Source organism: Vipera ursinii (assembly GCF_947247035.1).
Source record: "Vipera ursinii genome assembly, chromosome: 2".
Taxonomy (NCBI): Eukaryota; Metazoa; Chordata; class Lepidosauria; order Squamata; family Viperidae; genus Vipera; species Vipera ursinii.
In genome coordinates, this window is record NC_139513.1 from 145,705,455 (window position 1) to 145,724,366 (window position 18,912).

The 18,912-nt window shown below is 43.2% G+C and overlaps 1 protein-coding gene across 1 annotated transcript in view; it reads right to left on the minus strand.

The window, feature by feature from the left end:
- The window catches only part of FMNL3 (formin like 3), a 115,328-nt gene that overhangs the window by 6,598 nt on the left and 89,818 nt on the right, over positions 1 to 18,912 (minus strand). Inside the window, exons 12-24 of the mRNA XM_083352442.1 lie at positions 15,934 to 16,083; positions 14,780 to 14,881; positions 12,910 to 13,171; positions 12,750 to 12,818; positions 11,201 to 11,325; positions 9,441 to 9,643; positions 8,445 to 8,679; positions 7,618 to 7,686; positions 6,988 to 7,068; positions 6,517 to 6,646; positions 3,601 to 3,761; positions 2,997 to 3,098; positions 263 to 352 (exon numbers count right to left, since the gene is read on the minus strand). Of these exons, the coding sequence (XP_083208568.1) occupies positions 263 to 352; positions 2,997 to 3,098; positions 3,601 to 3,761; positions 6,517 to 6,646; positions 6,988 to 7,068; positions 7,618 to 7,686; positions 8,445 to 8,679; positions 9,441 to 9,643; positions 11,201 to 11,325; positions 12,750 to 12,818; positions 12,910 to 13,171; positions 14,780 to 14,881; positions 15,934 to 16,083 (1,779 nt within the window). The remainder of the gene's footprint in view (positions 1 to 262; positions 353 to 2,996; positions 3,099 to 3,600; positions 3,762 to 6,516; positions 6,647 to 6,987; positions 7,069 to 7,617; positions 7,687 to 8,444; positions 8,680 to 9,440; positions 9,644 to 11,200; positions 11,326 to 12,749; positions 12,819 to 12,909; positions 13,172 to 14,779; positions 14,882 to 15,933; positions 16,084 to 18,912) is intronic.

Here is an 18,912-nt window from a genome sequence, read left to right on the forward strand (position 1 = left end):
CAACTATTCTAGTGAAGCATCCCACGCTTTGCTAGAGGCCCTTCCATTCTCTGCTCAGACAGCACCCAAGGGTAGCATCGTAGCAGCTGATACTCTAACGATATTATCTCCAAGCTAAAATATATTACAAGTAAGTTTAAGCTCTATCAAAGCCCAGGAGACATAATGATGAAACAGTCTTCCTGTGAGTTGACACCCTACCTCCTCAGGCTTCTCAAAATGTTGCCAATCATACAACATGATGCCCTGGAGTATATCTTACCTTCTCTAGTCTCTTAGCTTCTTGGGCCAATGCCTGCTCCCTCTGGGCCTGTTCCTGCTTCTTGCGCAATTCATTCTCTTGTTCTGCATCCTGAAAAAGAAAGAACAGTGCAACAGTATGGTGAAGAACTACTGGTCAATGCATAGGCATCTAGCTCAACTAGACCTATTGGTCGGCTGGTTCTCCAAGGACTCAGACTGGAGAGTTCTATTCCAACCCAACTGTTATCTCAGATTGTTTTATCTGGAGATGCTAAGACTGAACCTGAGATTTTCTCTCTACGGAGCAGGTACTTTCTATCTATTGTGCTTGTATGTGTTTTCTGTTAAAAAAAACAAAAACACTTTGCATCTGTCTCCACATGGTTATTACCATTTATATAGCCAAATAGTGGCAGAGCAGACAAACGAATGTGGTCCAGACTGTGGAAAGCCAAGTTCCCCTATGAAATACACCGGGTAGGTTTTACCTGCACTTCAATGGGCAATTGTAGAAAAGGGTTATTCTGACCAGGACTGATGACAACTATAATTCAACACTTGGGAGTCCTCCTAGATTCACGGCTCACCCTGGAAGACCATATAGGAGCTGTGACTAGGGGGGCTTTCGCCCAGGTTCGCCTGGTGCGCCAGTTGCGGCCCTATCTAAGCCGGGATGATCTATGCACGGTCACTCATGCGCTCGTGACCTCTCGACTAGACTACTGCAACGCTCTCTACATGGGGCTGCCCTTGAGGACCACCCGGAAGCTCCAACTGGTACAGAATGCAGCCGCGAGAGTTGTGTTGGGAGTCTCCCGATACTCCCACGTTACACCTCTGCTCCGTGAGCTGCATTCTGTACCAGTTGCCTTCCGGGTGAGATTCAAGGTACTAGTAATGGTATTCAAAGCCCTACATGGCAGGGGTCCGGAGTACCTGAGGGAACACCTGCTGCCGGCATCGACTTCCCTCCGCCCTGTGCGTTCCCACAGAGAGGGCCTCCTCAGGGTGCCACCGGTCAGAGAATGTCGACTGGTGGCCCCCAGGGGGAGATCCTTCTCTGTGGGCGCCCCGGAGCTATGGAACCAGCTACCGGTTGAGCTCCGGACGGCGCCCGACCTTCGCTCCTTTCGCCGCGAGCTAAAAACATACTTTTTTGAACAAGCTGGCCTGGCCTGATGAGGGGATTGGGGGGGGGGGTTTGCTATTGTTATTTTATTAGGTTTTAAAGATGTATTTTAGTATGTGGGCATTTATTTAATCTTGTTTTAACTTTTGTAATTTGTATTTTTATTCTTGCCCTGTTCACCGCCCTGAGTCCTTCGGGAGAAGGGCGGTATAGAAATAGTATTAGATAAATAAATAAATAAATAAATAAATAAACACATGAAGATGCCTGGTTGAATAAGGCTAAGGGAATTCATGGCAGACATTTCTCTTGCTTTTTTCTTGGAAACTTCAGAAGACCTAATGACTTCTTTTTTGTACTCCTTAGAAACACTTTTTTTTATAATTTAGCTTCAATCTATTTCCCCATAACATAGACTTTTTAAAATGAATCACTGATCCCATTTCTGACAAATGCAGATATGATCACCTAGTACATGTGCTTTGTTGCATTTGAGATGAAGCAAGAAAGAACTTGCCATAATAAGTGTTTTAACAAATTTTGAAAGGGCAGGTGCCTCCCTTAAGGGCCTCAGCCTGCAACAGACCAACACAGGTAGTCGACCTATGACTGTCACTTAGCAGTTGTTTGAAGTTACAACAGACTTACCTGGGGCTACTTACAACCTGGATTTGAAGTTTTAATGGTTGCCCCTCCTCTGGTCATGTGACCAAATTTTAGGTGCTCAGCAACTGGGCTGCATTTACAGCTATTTGCAATGTCCCACATCATGTGACCACGTTTTACAACAGTTTTGCCGAAAACCAGTATTTACTTCCAGTTTTCTGCAAAACTGCATCCACCACAAGCTAATGGTTCCTGTAACAACCATGGGATTTGCTTAACAACTGTGGTCACTGCTTTACAACTGCCACAAAAAAAGATTGTAAAATCAGTTTGGTCATGTGACCGACCCATTTTATGACTGTCAGGACTTATGACCATAATGGGTAAGCTCTATTACTGTCATAAGCCAAGGGCTACCCATACTCTGATATCCAGTGATATAAGAGTTCTATGCCATTGCTATCCATAAAGACACCAGGTTAATGTACTCCCTGATTCTACGTGCCTTGTCACTTAAAGAAACCATCTCTCTCTCTCCATCCAGCTGTTTCTCTGCCAGCTGGCCTACCATTCTCTTCCTCTTTCTGGGCTGTGCTTGTCAACTCTGAATCTAAATCTGTGATGGCTTCTCCCAGCAAGGGAGAAAAGTCTGTAATTAATGCAGATGATAGTTGCTCTAGAAAATGCTCTGGGGAGGCTAACATTTTGGAAAGCTGCTTGGCTGAGATGAGTGGCCTGGCACAGGAGATCTTCATTCAGTGGAAAGGGAGTAGTTAGCCCACACAGGAAGAAAATTCTAATTCCCTTATTCACTGGCCATGCCTTGTCCCAGCCAAAGCTGTTTTCTCTTGGACCATGTCCAGAAGAGCTTAGTTATTTACGACTGGGCTCCCAAATTCATGCAAGATCAAGCATGCAGTTCTGGTGTTTCTAAAGTAGCCAGCTAGAACAGTGTTTTCAATCTTGGCAACTAAGATTGAAAAATACTGATCTCGAATCTCCACTTCCCAACCCTCACCTTGTAGGATCTGATGAAACGTGCAAAGACTGGAAAGAAAACAGAGGGTGGTGTCGTCTTTGGGCTCTCGCCAAAATAGCGCACAACCGTGTTGTAGGCTTCCTGTCACAAAAGATAAGCAAGATGAATGAAACAGTAGCTTCTGCAGCCTTCAGGCTTGCTGTAGAAAAAGAAGACTACCAAGCTTAACTGCCAGTACTTTTAGGCTTGAGTGTCGAAACAACTATCTTTGCCTAAAGCACTACAAACCCTGAAATCCAATCTACACAACAGTACAGTGTTTTTTCAACAGCTGTAAAGAAAAGGCATTCATTTCTCCACACAATCCGACTTTCTGCACAAGAATATGAGCAGGAACAAGCACTCTCTGATGTCTGATGTCATCTCTGTTGTTGAATAAATATGGATTAGTCAAAACTGGTGCTAAACGTATCTGCAAAATCACACATAGCAGGACTTTTCTACATGGTCTGGAGTGCAATTAATATATGAAGTTCATATACCAACTTCATGCACACGATTGCCTCAGTGGCACAGAGAAGCAAAGCTTTGGTTGCAAGCTCCTCTCGATTAATCCTTGTCATCCAGTTGCCCCTCCACTCACCTCTGCAGTCTTAGCATCTTTCTGGAGTCGGTCCAACTTCCCCTCACTGGCGATCAAGAAGTTACGCAGGATGCTGTGTTCGTGCAAACTGCACTCCCGCCGAATCAACTCCATGCCACGCCCTAGTTCCTTCACATCCAGCAGCACATTCTCCAGAGACACTGCGGAGGAAGAGAAGTCACCAGATGGGCTTCAGGACAACTTTGAAGAATTTCAAAGGAGTTTATAGGCTTCACAGGGGACTAGGAAAGCATTTGGATTCTGTTCCAGGGATGGGCAGAAGGTGTATCAGGATCTACAGGCAGATCTTTGGGGAAATGAAATGATACCCCTTCACCCCCAGCCCAAATTTGATTGACATACAGAATGTTTTGAATAACTTAGTGCAACGTTCAAGCACAAAGTCAATTGTATTCCGATACTAAAAAAAATCCTAGGATTAAAACCTGCTCAGAGGTACCTGGCGCTTGTAGGTACAAGTCATGCCTTTTGCACTTAATTCTGGTTGATGACTCCCAGGCTGTGTTTAAGCTGCTCTGTTGTATGCCGCTACACTAATTAATTAATTAATTGATTGATTGATTGATTAATTAATTATTAAAAATTGGAAAGGACGTATCCTGCTGATCAAAGAACTGGATTCCATTGTACTAGCTTTTGCAAAGCCACAAATCAACATAATTTGAGAAAATTATCTTTTAAGTATTTGGCTTAATCCTTCAATTCTTCTACATTTCTCCTTGATAATATCATTTCTTGTCCTCACCTCTTCCCATCTTCCTCTCCCACACTCAACATCCAACCTTCTCAAGATCAGTGATCTTCTCTTAGGTTACTCAGAAAAGAATCCTGTCCATCAACAAATGGACACAAACTAATTACAAACAACCATGGATTCTGTGTACAATCTGTTCCCCAACCATCTCTCATTTCAGCTTATATAAATATGGCCTTTCTCGCTCTGATGCCTTCAAATGTACATTTCCCAGAACTCCCAGTTGGGGCACTGAGGCTTTCATGGGATGACATGGACTGGCTCCAACCACTTGCAAAATTGCACAGGAAGTTTGTCAGAGGAAGGGGGAGGCAACTATGAATCCCACACAAACTTTTGTTATAACCATGATATGCTGAAGCCAGCTTATATCAGCTCACAACCAATTGTTAACTTTTCTGGAATTTTGCAGATCAGTTTAGAACAGAGCTGAGCTGCAATGCCTAACAAGTCAATCAGCTATTTGGTGGCTAGCGGTGAGCTGTGGCCATGAGCTGAGTTGGCTGCTATACATTTATCAACATGCCACTGGTTATAAACCATTCAGAGACATCAAGGAAAAAGATTGAGAAGTAAAACTTTGGATCTTAAGTGTCTCCTGAAATGAGCTGGGTTCACAAAACATGACTGACCTGTATTTTGAAAGACCAAGCACAATGTGTGAATCAGAACCCTAATTTTCACAGCAGAGTCAGGAACCTGGTTAGTTTTGAGTCACTTATCCGAAATAATTTATGTAAGGCAAACTCTGAAGAGAAGGCCTAAACACTTTCCTTCAGTCACTTGCGCAGCAGCCCTGCACAAGAGGCAGTCATTCTCTTGTCACTCTATTACTCTATCCTTCGAAATGCATCCCTTCTGTTCCAGGTACCAGCTGTAAAAAGACATCTCCAACCCAGTGGTGGGATTCAAATATGTGAACAACTAGTTCTCTATGTGGATGCCGCTTCCAGAAGTCCATTTGGGGCCTGGGCCACAAAAAATTAGCTACCGGTTCTGCCAAAGTGGTACGAACCGGCTGAATCCCACCACTGCTCCAACCCCATGAAAGCCATTTATATTATCATTTTCCTAGTGCTGCAAAATAAATGACAACAGCTAGCATGCTGCACGACAGTGGGCCACTGGGCCAGTGGCCAAGAAGGCAGCAGCCTTCATCATTGTGGCAGCTTCAGATTACTTTGAATGCTGCTGCATCACTCGATAAGTCATTTATACAGGAGGAGGGGAAGACTGTGTCAGTTGTGTCATCTGAATCCCGCAATTCAGTGGAAGACTGCTGAATCCTAAGAAACCCAAATAGCTTTTTCTGTACATTAGCACAGCTGATCTCCAGGACAGAAAGCTGTGATTTATTGCAGCCATTCTCAAGCCTGAGAGAGCAGCAGCTGTCAGGAGACCCCTGAGAGGATTGATCTGTTCCCTATTCAGCAGTGGCAGGGAGCTCCTTAAGCCTCCAGCTTTGAGTGTTTGATACCAAGTCCCATCAGCTCCAGGAACACTGCAAGAAAATATTGCTGCTCAACGTGGGGGGGGGGGGAAGGGGGATTCTCTAACTTGTTAGAGCAGGGGTATCAAACTGCCGGCCCGCGGGCCGGACGCGTCACAACAAAACCGCACCCACCCCATTGCCGGCAATGGGGAAAAAGCTCCAATACGTCGCACGATGTCACGTTACGTCACGTCTGTGTTAGAGACTCAAGTCCACTTTTTAGTCTGAGCAACGTGGCAACAGGAAATTCAGTTTCCAATTATATTACACGTATTTATATACCAGCACACCTATTAGTCTGCTTGGTGCCTGCTTTACTTTACCATTACCCTTTCTGGAAACAATCTGCATACTAATTGAAATGTAGCAATATCTGTTTCATACATTATGCTGTACGTTATATCAGATTGCAAGTAGGTTTCCCTCTACAGGTCAGTTCATGATCCTCCTAGTACTAAGTCAAAGCCAGAGGCTTGTACCTATGCAGAAAATGTTGTCTCTCTGAATTCCATGCAATCTCCAGATAGAAATGCTGCTGGTCTTTTATATGAAGGAGAGGCTGGAGATAAAGCAACTAATAGGGTCCTCACTAAGACCAGGATGAAACAAAGATGCATTTATGGTTGTCATGGTTGAAGGGACCATCTACCTGCAGCTGCTTTTTCCACAAAGTGCAGTTCCTGCCAGAAGGTACTCAACTCAGGATATTTCTCCTTCACCATCATGGCAATGAAATGTAGAAGAGTCAGCTTCCGGTCAGTTGACTTAGTGTCCAACAGCTTTCAGGACAGAAATAAGGAAGAACAGATTATCAAGACATCAGCATCAGTGTGTGCAAACATTAGACCGGCAGGGAGTCTACATGCATGTGAATACAGACAATCTCATCTGTTCAGTTACACGTATGGACATTGACATGGGATGCCCTGGGGGAAATGCATTCACTCATGAGAATTCACAGGCACGGGTAGTGTGAAAAGGTGCCCAATGCTGTACATTGTGACAGCACATTAATTACTAACTTCCTTCTTCTTATGGTATCTCGAACAAATCCAGCTGGCTACTTTTTACAGGTACATGGATCATACTGTATGACCCTTTTCCATGCTTCTTCCCTTACCAAGTCCAGACTCTGCAGCTTGAACCCGTAAACTGAGCCACGCTTGCTGCTGTTCATGTAGTTGCCAAGGGCCAAAATGATCTGTGGGGAGAGAAGAAGAGAAGAAGTGCAGTTGGCCCAAGGTACAAGACAAAATTCTAGCCAATGAAGCCCAGGGCACAGGGTGAATCTTCTCTGCCTCTGCAGAAATCACATTCCAGCTTAGAGCTACAGCTCCTGAACTAATTGAAAATAAGCCTTTCTTTGTTGTTATAGAAATGGCTAGCTAGTACATGTTAAGTATGTAAACGTAAAGGGGCCGTAATTTTGTTACGATATTCTAGTGTGCTAAAAAGAGTCAGAGGTCAAGGCTTTTCTTTTCCTTTACCCCTTTCCCCTACACTTTTTGCTTTCCCCCTTCCCCTCCCCCCACTTCCCACTATTTTCATTTGTATTTTGTACTTCCGTAAGTTTAATGAAATTGCAATCTTAAAAAAAGGAAATTAAGCCTTTCACAGGCTCAGAGGCTCCCTTCATTTGCTTCATCCGGGTTGAATTTTAGCATTCAAAAATGTGTATGAGAAGTAAATGGCGTTGATTGTGCCTCAACTTTCCATTGTTAACTACGTTAATGCCAACTGACTGACCTACCTCTAGCATTCGCTTGAGTTTTTGTGACGATTTGACAGATGCCGAGGCAGCGATAATGGCATTGAGTTGCTATAAGAGGGAAAAACCAAAAGAGCACAAAAGTATTATTGTTGGTTTAACACCTGAATACTTCTTGTATTTTGTAGAGGAGCAAACTCCTGAGGAAGAGACAGCAATTTGAGCATGATTTAACCATCTGGTTTTTAATTGCTTTGAATGCTTCCCTTAGGAGGAAAGGTCAATACAACCATTAAGCAGGAAGAATAATGAACACTGTAAGCATATTAGCATAGAGGAGAAAAGTTGATCATTTGGGAATACAGAATCACGCCAGAGTGGAACAAGATCTCTGAGTGCATCAAGAAAACACAAGGACTGAGTGAGTAGTATCGGTGGAACACCTACCCAGTGCAGACGCTTTCTTCATCCCTAACAACTATTCTGTTTGATCTCAAGGATGACCATTTTCTCAGCCTTTCCTAAATCTGAAGTTAGAGCAAGCTGCACCTGAGGCAATCAGAAAATGTAATCTACTCCAGGGCTGTATCTGCTTGCTTGCATTCCCCATCCTGCCAGGCAGCCAAGTACAGATTTTCAAAAGGACAGTATAATTGTTATTCTACGAAATTCTACATTATAAGTATGTCCTAATGCCATTATAGACACACAACTGGCTTCCTGGAGCAGAAGAAATAGAAAGATCAACACCGAGCACCTTCTTTCCCATCCCATGTGCACATTTGCTGATAAAAGAGTGCCCTCAAACTTAGTACCACTTAAGGCCACATCACTGCAATTGTACCAGCTCCAAAAATAACTCGTGTTACCGGCATGAGCATCTGGATGTTTTCACTGAAGTTGCCCAGGAAAGCCATAATGGCCATGCGCTGGGTCAGACGCTCCACTTTGCTGAAGTGCAGCATGAAGCGGTCCTCATCTGACAATTCCTCCACTGGCTTCCTCTCCTTCTCATACTGGCGCAGTAGCTTGACCTCATTCTCGGTTGGCAGAAAGCGCATGAGGCACTCCACAAAGTCCACTGGTAAGGTCTTCAGGTCAAACCTAAAAGAGGCCCCAAGGAAGAAAGTTCCTCTATCAGAGGTGGAACAGCCTTGGTGTAGCAGTGGGCTGATGCCTCCTTAAGTAACACCAGCTGCCTGCAATTAGTGCAGGTTCGCGTCCCACCAGGCTCAAGGTTGACTCAGCCTTCCATCCTTCCGAGGTAGGTAAAATGAGGACCCAGATTGTTGGGGGCAATTAAGCTGGCTTTGTAATAATGCCGCTTGGGGTGTGTGTGTGAAAGCCCTAATAAGCAGGCATATACATAGAATGAAGGCTACTGCTAAGCTTGTAAGCCGCCCTGAGTCTTCGAAGAAGGGCGGGATATAAATGGAATTAAAATAAATAAATACTGACGGGCAAAGGTTGCAAGGGGAGATACTCCCTTTTCATTCAGTGATCCTCTCACCTAGGAACGAGCAACTTTGACCCACCCAAGGCTTGTAGCCTAACTCCACGTGACCTGAAACTCAAGCCCTAGTTAGGAAAGAGTGATCTGCCTTTACCCTGACAGCCAGCTGTGTGAGGAAGAAGGGAAGAAAGTGGTTGATAAGGAAAAAAGAGTGTTTCAAAAAGAGAAAAGCACCCCACCTGTAATTTGCTTTGGGATCACCTGCTCTATCTCCTGCTTGACCTATTATTCGCATATCTCACGGCCCGCTCCCGATTATGCCTGAAGAAATACAATCCCAGAGAGAGAAAAAGGCTGCCTGCACAAGAAGGAAAATCACAGGATGGGGAAAGGCACACAGAGGGAGACTCACGTGTGGATGGCTTTGCAGATCTCCTCTGTGGTCCTGCCGGCCTTACGCAACGTGATGGCCAGGTTCTTTGCCCGGTTGGCCTCCAGCAGGGTCACTTTGTTGACTGCTTTGTGTGAAGCCTTGTTTTTAGAGCATAGGAGATCGATGGCGGGGCCCTGAGCCTTGGTCTTAAAGAGCTCCTCAAACTTGTCCAGATCAAGATCCTTGGAAAGAAGGAAAGAGTGAGTTATCTCATCCGTTTGGGGGTAGTAATTAAAACTGCTAACGCCTTGGTTTTTACTTCTTGGTATTTTGCTGTTCTGGGCACATACCGCATATTAAAACCATACAGTACAGGTAGTCCTCAACTTACAACAGTTCGCTCAGTGACCATTCAAAGTTACAATGGCACTGAAAAAAGTGACTTATGACCATTTTTTGCACTGGAGCATCCCCATGGTCACCTGATTTACATTTGGATGCTTGACAGCTGACTCACATTTATGACAGCTGCAGTGTGCCAGGGTCATGTGATCACCTTTTGCGACATTTTGATAAGCAAAGTCAATGGGGGAGCCAGATTCATTTAAGAACCATGTTATTAATTTAACAACTGCAGTGATTCACTTATGGGGCAAAATTCAGTTAACTAATTTCTCACTTACTATCATAAATTTTGGGCTCAATTGTGGTCGTAAGTTGAGGCCTACCTGTATATTTTGGAAATCAAGGGCTCCAAAAGTACACTAGGACTGGATAGCAGAAGTGGGTTCTATGTGGGTTCAAGGGTTAGTATGAGTTTCAGTAGAAGAATCCTATTATCTGTTCCATTTGCAGGCACAATTGTGGCAGACAAATGTGAATATTTAATACAATTCAAAATCAAATGACATTTGTCTTTGCTGCTCCATTATTATTCTAGCACACACTTTCTGCCAATAATACTTTTTGGTTATTTTCAATTTTCCTTCCTTCCTTCCTTCCTTCCTCCCTCCCTTCCTTCCTTCCTTCCTTCCTTCCTTCCTTCCTTCCTTCCTTACCTCATCTCACAAAAGTGACTCTATTTATTTATTTATTTATTTATTTATTTATTTATTTATTTAATTTGTATACTGCCCTTCTCCCGAAGGACTCAAAGATACAAAAATTAAAAGTTATTAAAAAGTAATTAAACAGTGCCCGTAATAACTTAATATAGATTAAAAGTTAAAATCCATATATAAAATCCAACCCCGTCCCATCAGGCCAGGCCAGCTTGTACAAAGAGATGGGTTTTAAGATCGCGCCGGAAGGATCGGAGATCGGGCGCCATCCGGAGCTCGACCGGAAGATGGTTCCAAAGATCCGGTGCACCCACAGAGAACGCCCTCCCCCTGGGGGCCACCAGTCGGCATTCTTTGACCGGTGGCACCCTGAGGAGGCCCTCTCTGTGGGAGCGTACTGGGCGGAGGGAAGTTGGGGCAACTTACAGGCAACTAGGCAACTTACAGCAATAAAAGTAATTATTTGCTGTCCTTCCGTGTTCTTATTCTTGTTCTATTCTTCATATGCTTTATCTTCCCAATTCTACTTGTAATTCCACTACCAGTCAAACTGACTTTTCCTTCTCTCACTCAAACTGAAGAGCAGACTATATTTTTTTTTAAATCAGAGCTTCAGTTCCGTGACACCATAACAGACAACAAAAACAACAGGATGTGAGCTAAGAAAGAAAATCAATTTTCAAATTATGTACTTAAAATCTCAACTCATGCCAGCACTCCCTCCTCTGTTTCCCTTACCTCCAAGATCTTTTCATCATCCAGCTCACTGAAGACCGTCCCGCTGATCTGGTTGGGCTTCAATGCCGTCCAGTTAAAAACGGGCAAGCGGAACTTGGTCTTGATGGGCTTTTTGATGCGGATTGCTTGGTGCAGAACAGAGAGAACAAGGCATTACTAGATCATGTGGAAAACAGAAAGTGCTCCCCGGCCTATTCCCAATAAGTCAGTCGGAGAAAGAAGTTTTAATTTTGGCAATTTTCTGTTGAGTTTTGGTTCATTTTTCTTAGTTTCCCTTAAACCACAGTTTCTGAAGAATGCTATCTATGTGATTTGGAAAGGTCACCAAATCTTTTCCCTGAACTGTATGCAAGCACTGAGGGCAGTGGTGTAGCGTGGGGGGCGCAGGGGGGGGCCGGCCGCACCGGCTGCAACATCTGGGGGGGGCATTAGATGCATTTTACTTTAATTACATCAGTATTTTCATAGCAAACAATACATGTGCTTAGGGGGTAAGGGTTTCTTTAACTAATCTAGTGGAAGAGACTCGAGTGCTAAAATCCACGGGTTAGGGGGCGCGAATTACTTGCCTTGCCCCGGGTGCTGACAACCCACGCTACGCCACTGACTGAGGGAGTTCATTCATTGATCTGTAACAGGCATTCCATACGTGCAACTCAACACTCGAGACAACTCCAACAGGCAGCAAAGAATTACAGTGTACCACTGTCATTTATTTTTGCAGCCCAGACATGGTTTGCCTGATTTGTATTTCAAAAAAACCAAAACCAGATGAATTTTCCTTTGGCTTATTTCCAAAGAAACAGGTTTAAGGCTGTATATCTGAAGCCAGAACCAAAATTAAAGTATCTATTTTTAATGGGGACAAATTATTTTAGTTTTTGCCATTCTTGTCCAATAAAATATGTCATTTTCCCGAGGACATTCAAACTATTAAAAATTCAAGGTTACAACAATGAAATGTGATGCCAAGGAAAATCATCTATACAAATGACATAAATTGCATTTCGGGGGAAGCATACATTTTCTCAGTTATACTGCATAATTTACTCTGCAAAAGTTTCTAGTTGCTTGATTCAATTTTATCAATTGATTTTTTTTTGCTTTCTGACATTTTTCTCAGACTTTCCAGTCTAAATTTATACCCATAAGAGCTAGAAACATATGTTTTTAAGTGGAAACTACATTATTACTTACATTATTTACCTTCAAACCCTCCCCAATTCAACTAGCATCAAGTATACAGCAATCCCCATGCTGTCTTACTGTTCTGGTCTATTTTAGGGGAATAGGTGTTGAGCCAGTGGTGGTGCAGTAATTAGTAGTGTGTTGAGCCAGTGGTGACGCAGTATTGCAGGCAAACTCTGCCGACTGCCAGGAATTTGATCCTGAGCGGTTCAAGGTTGACTCAGCCTTCCACCCTTCCGAGATGGGTAAAATGAGGACCCAGTTTGTTGGGGGGGCACACTGTAAACCCCTTAGCCCCCCCCTCTTAGGGCTGTAAAGCACTATAAAGCAGTATATAAATCTAAGTGCTATTGCTATCTACCTGATAAGCCCATTGTGAGGATCACCGAAGGAGACATGCCAGGAAGCGGTGGAGCTGGTGGACACTTATCTACGAGAGAAGAAACAATAGACAAATAAATAAAACAAAGCACCCTCCTCATGGCAAGATGTTGGCTTGTTAGCTCCAGAACCAAGCCTACCTGGTAGTGGAGGAGGGGGTGGGGGAAGAGGTGGCGGAGGAGGTGGTGGAGGAGGGGCAGCCTCCACAGGAGGCAGGACAGGCAGGCAGAATTCATCCTCAGAGATGTCGCCGAAACTGATCTCTGCCTCTGGAGGTGGTGGCAGTGGCAAGTGGTCACTCCCCATTGGATGTGAGGTATAGTGATGTCGGAAGGCTTCTTCCTTTTCCTTGATAATTCTGCGCAATGTATGAACTTGGTGGCTGGCACTCTCGTAGGTCTCCTGTTCCAGATAGAGAGATACAATGGAGGCTTTCTTATCTCTAAAAACCATTCCCTATTTTTTTTTTAAAAAAATAATAATTTTATTTTATTAATCTTATCAAAGTATAAAATACAAGGCAAAAAGTGTAGAAAACTAAAAGAAGAGGGAGGGGGAAAGGGGGGATAGGGTAAAGGAGAAAAGAAAAAAGAAAAAGGCACTGACTTCCGACTTTCTTTAGCACAGTAAAAGATAACAATATTACAACCACAACTTTTTGCTTTTACACAATAGGTATACAAGCCATTTCTATAACAATAAGCCTATCTAGTTCACAAAAACAGAATCAAAGTTTCATTTTTTTTTCTCATTGCAAGCACAAAATCCGGAAGCAATTTCAAAACAGAGATAAGATTAAGTATATTCTCTTCTTTGGGTAAAGGAATCAGTTTAACCATCTCTGCTTCTCTTTGCTATGGGGAATATCTTTTTTTTTAACCCTGAAGGAAGAAGATATCGTACTTCTTTTTTTTTTAGTTTTAGTAATTTGCTAATTCTAGGGAGTACTCAGCTATTATATATAAAGGAGAAGAGAGAACACCCTTCATTTTATAACCAAAACCCAAAGTTATGGTTAGGATTAGGGTTTGGTTTATCATCTCAGGGAACCCTAATCACAAAGGACCAATCACATCAGATCTTCCCCAATTCAGGGATCTCCAGGTGAATTGGAGGTTTGAGTGTTGCGATCCAACCCAGTTGGCAGATACAGACTGGGGAAGGTTGCAAGGGTCACTGTACGTTGAACTAGGGAATCACAAATATCTCCAACCATACACTTTTGAGAATAAGAATGAGTTACATAATTTAATTTCTTTCATAGGAAGAAAATATCTGCCTACATGGAAAACAATGTGTGGGGAAATAAATTGTCAATATAAACCACATATTAGTTTAGCAGATGTGGGGTGCCTATCCAGCTCAAGAGAAGAATGGAAATATGTAACTCTTGACCTGCTGCAGTGTGGTCCAGGAAAACATTGCCATTTGGTTCTGCTATTTGCCTATATTGGGCAAATCAAGATAGGATGCTAGAGGATGCATTTTATCATAGGATATTTTTTTTGGGGGGGGGAAATAGCTCACTAAGATAGGAATTGTGCTCCATCTCTGTGACAAAGAATAACCTTGAAGTAACACGTTCTTTTAAACCAGAAGAGTTCTTACTTGCAGGAAACCCTTCTATGTTGTTCGCCAAGCAAGGAATTCTGTGGATTTCAGATTTTCAAATATGGTTCAGAAGTTCTGCATGCCTTGAACCTGTCACATATCCCAAAGGTGCTTTTTCGAAAAGACTTTTGTTGGTCCAGAACTGAAGAAGCTTATTGGATGAGAAGTGAAATATTTTCAAAGGAAAAAACCAACAAAAGTGCAGTTGCCTTTTGAAAAAAACACCTTTGGGACAACCATGACCTTGACGGTTGAGAACCTCCATAGTTTATCTTTCCCCACAGTACCTTATCAGTGACCAGCTTCCAGGAAAGTCTACATGAAACCATCACTTTAAATCAAAGTCATACCTCCACGCTCTGGGGAGCATCTTTAATTCCCTTTCTTTGATCCCCTTACCTTGACAATCTCCAATTCCTTTTCCCGTTGTAATAGCTGTTTCTCCAACTCAGCCACCCGCATGATGTTCTCATTCTCCAGATCCAGCAGCTTTTCTGTCAACTGAATAATACAGAACGGGAATCACCAATTGGTCTTTCCTTTGAGTCAAGACAGCTCTGTTTTTATTGTTTGATAACTATATGTTCAATAACGCATTTGTGAGGCCGACTCTCATAAATGAGGTAGTGAAACTGCCAAAAGGATTTTCTTTAGCAAAAATCAAGTAATTGGCATTTTTAAAATACCGGTAGTTAAAAACAAGTTTTAGCTTACCTCTATCTTCCCTTTGCATGGCCGGTCAGGAGATTTTAGACCTCAGACAATGAACTGAATTTATGGGACCTCCTATATGGAATGCACAAACTCCCTAATATAATTAACTGGCATCTCCAGGCAGGGCTAGAAAAATCTTTGTCTCACCTACAGGTCAGCTTAGGACCACAACTGAGCCCAAACTTTTGCAAACTTCTGACAAATCAGTAGGGAAGCCAGATTCACTTAACAGCTGTATTACTAACTTAACAACTGCAGTGATTCAACTGCAGTTGTTAAGTTAGTAATACAGCTGTTAAGTGAATCTGGCTTCCCTACTGATTTGTCAGAAGTTTGCAAAAGGTGTTGACATTACTCCCAAGACAATGCAACTGCCATAAATATGTGTCAGTTGTCAAGCATCTGAATTTTGATCATGTGACCATGGGAATGTTGCAACGATCGTAAGTGTGAAAAATGGTCATAAGTCACTTTTTTCAGTGATATAACTTCAAACAGTCACTAAATGAACTGTTGTTCAGTCGAGGATTACCTGTACTTGAGTTAAGGTACACAATAGGTGGATCAGCTACTGAACACTTTACAATGAAAATCCCTATGTTCTAAAAACTGGGTGACCTTGTTACTAGCTTAAAAGAGGACAGATAAATGTTTTTGCAACTGAATGGAGCTTCCTTATTTGATGACATATTCTCCTTTACATTAAGAGTAAATAGTAAGAAAGGGGAAGGACATTTTTTTAAAATAGTCTGTGTAGTTCCCATAGGCAAAATGGATTCCAGGATTAGCTGCCCAACCAATAAGGCTTTTCCATGCTAAAGAAAAGGCTGTGCACTTACATGTGATAAGTGCTCTTCCAATTCTTCTACTTTCTCCAAAGCCACATTCTTGGTCTCAGCATCTTCTAGCAACCCACCTACATCAAACACATTGTCCAGGTAGGCCTGAATTTGCACTTGCAGCTTTTCACTTTCTGTGTGCCTTGACTTCTGTTGGAGAGAATGAAACAGTCTTAAAGGCCAGAGGCTCCTAGTATTCTCCTGGATACCACCAGGTCCCCACCAAGGCCAAAATACAGCCCCTCTGAGCTACTCATGACTTCCTCAAAGATTTATCCCATAGACGTGTTCTGTCTCAGCAGTACAAGAGGCCCAAACTACAGGTAAAGAAATTACTGTACAAAAATAAACCACTATAAGTACTCCGTGATAAATATCAAGCCATCTGTGGAAAAAAATGAAATTTTTTAAAAATACAGATGTATGTTACTTTATCATGATTTCTTCTCACTCCCATCCTCATGCCTACAGAATTCTGGATCTGACTATTTGATGAGATGATGGGTGTTTTGTTAGTAGTCTTTAAACCCCATCAGAGAACTGTATTTCCAGGGATTTTTGGAAAGAAGGTTTCATTATTAATCAGCTTTGTTTCTATGACATAGACATGCTTTTGAATTATGGAGAATTTTCATACGAACACAACTTATTTGAAATTGGCAGAACAGAAATTTTGTCCTAAATAAATTAACAAACATCTATGACACTTTATCACCAATGGTTCCCATGAGAGACACTGCCTTGCAAGAGCTTCAGCATTTCAAGGGGACTTCTCCATGCCTCTGCTGTTCCTTTGCTATTTCACTGTATGAATCTCTCATTAGGCACTTAATTTTGAGAACAAAACTCAAAACCTGACTTTCTGTAAAACATCTGCCTTCATTTTCAATTATGAAAATGCAGCTATTTTCATTTCTTTAAAAAAATATCTAGAATTACTCCTTAGTTTCAAGTGCCCTTCACCATAAAAACTGATGGGGAGTTGGGGGGAGGACTTGAAAAGCATTTGAGAGGGAAATTGCTTCCAATAGAATGCATATACTTTTCTCTTATTGCTTTGAATCAAGCAAATTCTGAGGATTTTGAAAGTACACAAAAACCCAGATACATAGTAAACGATGCTGGTGGTTTTGTGTATGAAGGAGAGGCTGGTGATAAAGCAGCGAATAGTCACTAAGACCAGGATGAAATAAAAATGGCATTTATGGTTGTCATGGCTCGTGTTGAGGAGACCATCTACCTGCAGCTGCTTTTTCCACAATTAATTATTTTTTAATTAAAATGACAATGTTAACAGATCGTCAGTTCCCCTTCAATTCATATTTTCGGGGCTCTGCCATTCTGACAGGAGGGGGGAGGTTTCACTCTGTTGGGAGGGGGGATAAAGGATGTATTTCCTTTTCTTCGTTCTCTTCATCTTTGATGTATCCCTTTGGGTGTGAAAAGTGGGGACGAATGTGCCAGGGGCCATCTGCCTTATCTCCACTAAGTTGTAAAGACAATGCAATGGCTGGGAACCATCCCTTATCGCTCCAGTTCCCACAACAACTGCAAATGTGGATTGGCTGGAAACGAACTGGACAGTTGGGTATTGGGGAGGGGTTTGTGAAAGAAAGTTTTAATGTAACATTTTGCACGGGAATCTCTTAGAACTTGCCTTGCCTTTCTGCTACCACTGTTTCTCAGTAAAAGTTCTTGTTGAAACGATGCCAGTTTCAAGAGTTCTGCTTTCATGGGAATACTAGCTGAGGCAGGACCTTACATTAGGCAAGATCTGCAAAAGTGGTCAACCCAGAGAGGCATCCACCCTACTGTGGGGACCGTGCATACCATTTCACTCCATGGCAGTGAGCAGGATGAGACTGAATGCTGGGAAGAATCCACCACCAAGACTCATCCTGAAGAGAGCCCCTCTGGATGGATGGAGACAGCTGCCATGGAGAAATCTATGAGGCCGAGGTGGTCGGTTGGCGTGGGGAAAAGGAAAGACTGGGATGGAAGGGCCCAACGGGTAACCTTCATCCGGGGCAGCTGAAAATACGGCTGGAAGCATGAAATAGAAATACTCTATGATGACGAGGAAACCGAGGGAGAACAGGACTCAACTGACCAGATCTTGAAACGAGCAATGCACTTCATGGTGGAAGCCTTTCAGGACCTGAAGGCAAAATCCGAGCAGCGCAGAAGGAGAAGTGAGGGACGACTCGAGGAAGCAGCATGCGGCAAGAGTGAGTAGGGAACTACTAAAACCACAGCAGGGGCAACTGGCTCCACCGAGACAGCAGCAACCACCCCAGCGGCCTCTCAGAGACCTGGCCCCGTGGGGGTGAAATCCCGCAAGAAGTCACTGAAAGAGCCCTGCAGCGTGAACCAAAGTTGGTCCTCCTTGGGTTGAAATTCGACGGAGATCCCCAACAGTTGGGATTCTTCCTTGCTCACATCCTCACCTACTGTATATGCAAGTGTATGGAAGGACCTTCCCCAGTGAGGAAGCTAGAGTCACCCTGGCCCTGAAAGTGCTGCAGCCCAATGGATGGTAACCCTGCACAACTCTGATGCCCTGGAATTCTGAAACTTTTAACCACTTCATGACAACCCTGAGACGGTGCTTTGAAGACCACCTGGTTAATCAGAAGGCGTGAGACCACATAAAGACAGTAAGGCAGGGACACCACCCTGTAGCCGAATACATGGAGGAGTTCTGAAACCTGACATGCCGCCTCAATTGGCCGGAGGACATTTTGGTGAGCTGCTTTAAAGATGGGCTCATTGACGACCTGTATAATGACTGCATCGCCTGTGGAGCCCCAGTCCGCCTGCATGACTGGTGCACCCTGGCTGAAGAAGTGGAGATCGACCAGAACGGCAACCAATAACGGTTGTGCAAAGTTTGGAAGCAATCTCCACTGGAGAAAAAAAGGGAGGCAACCAAGGCCACAGCAGCTCAACTGTGCTCAACTGCTTGCTTCAAATGTGGCA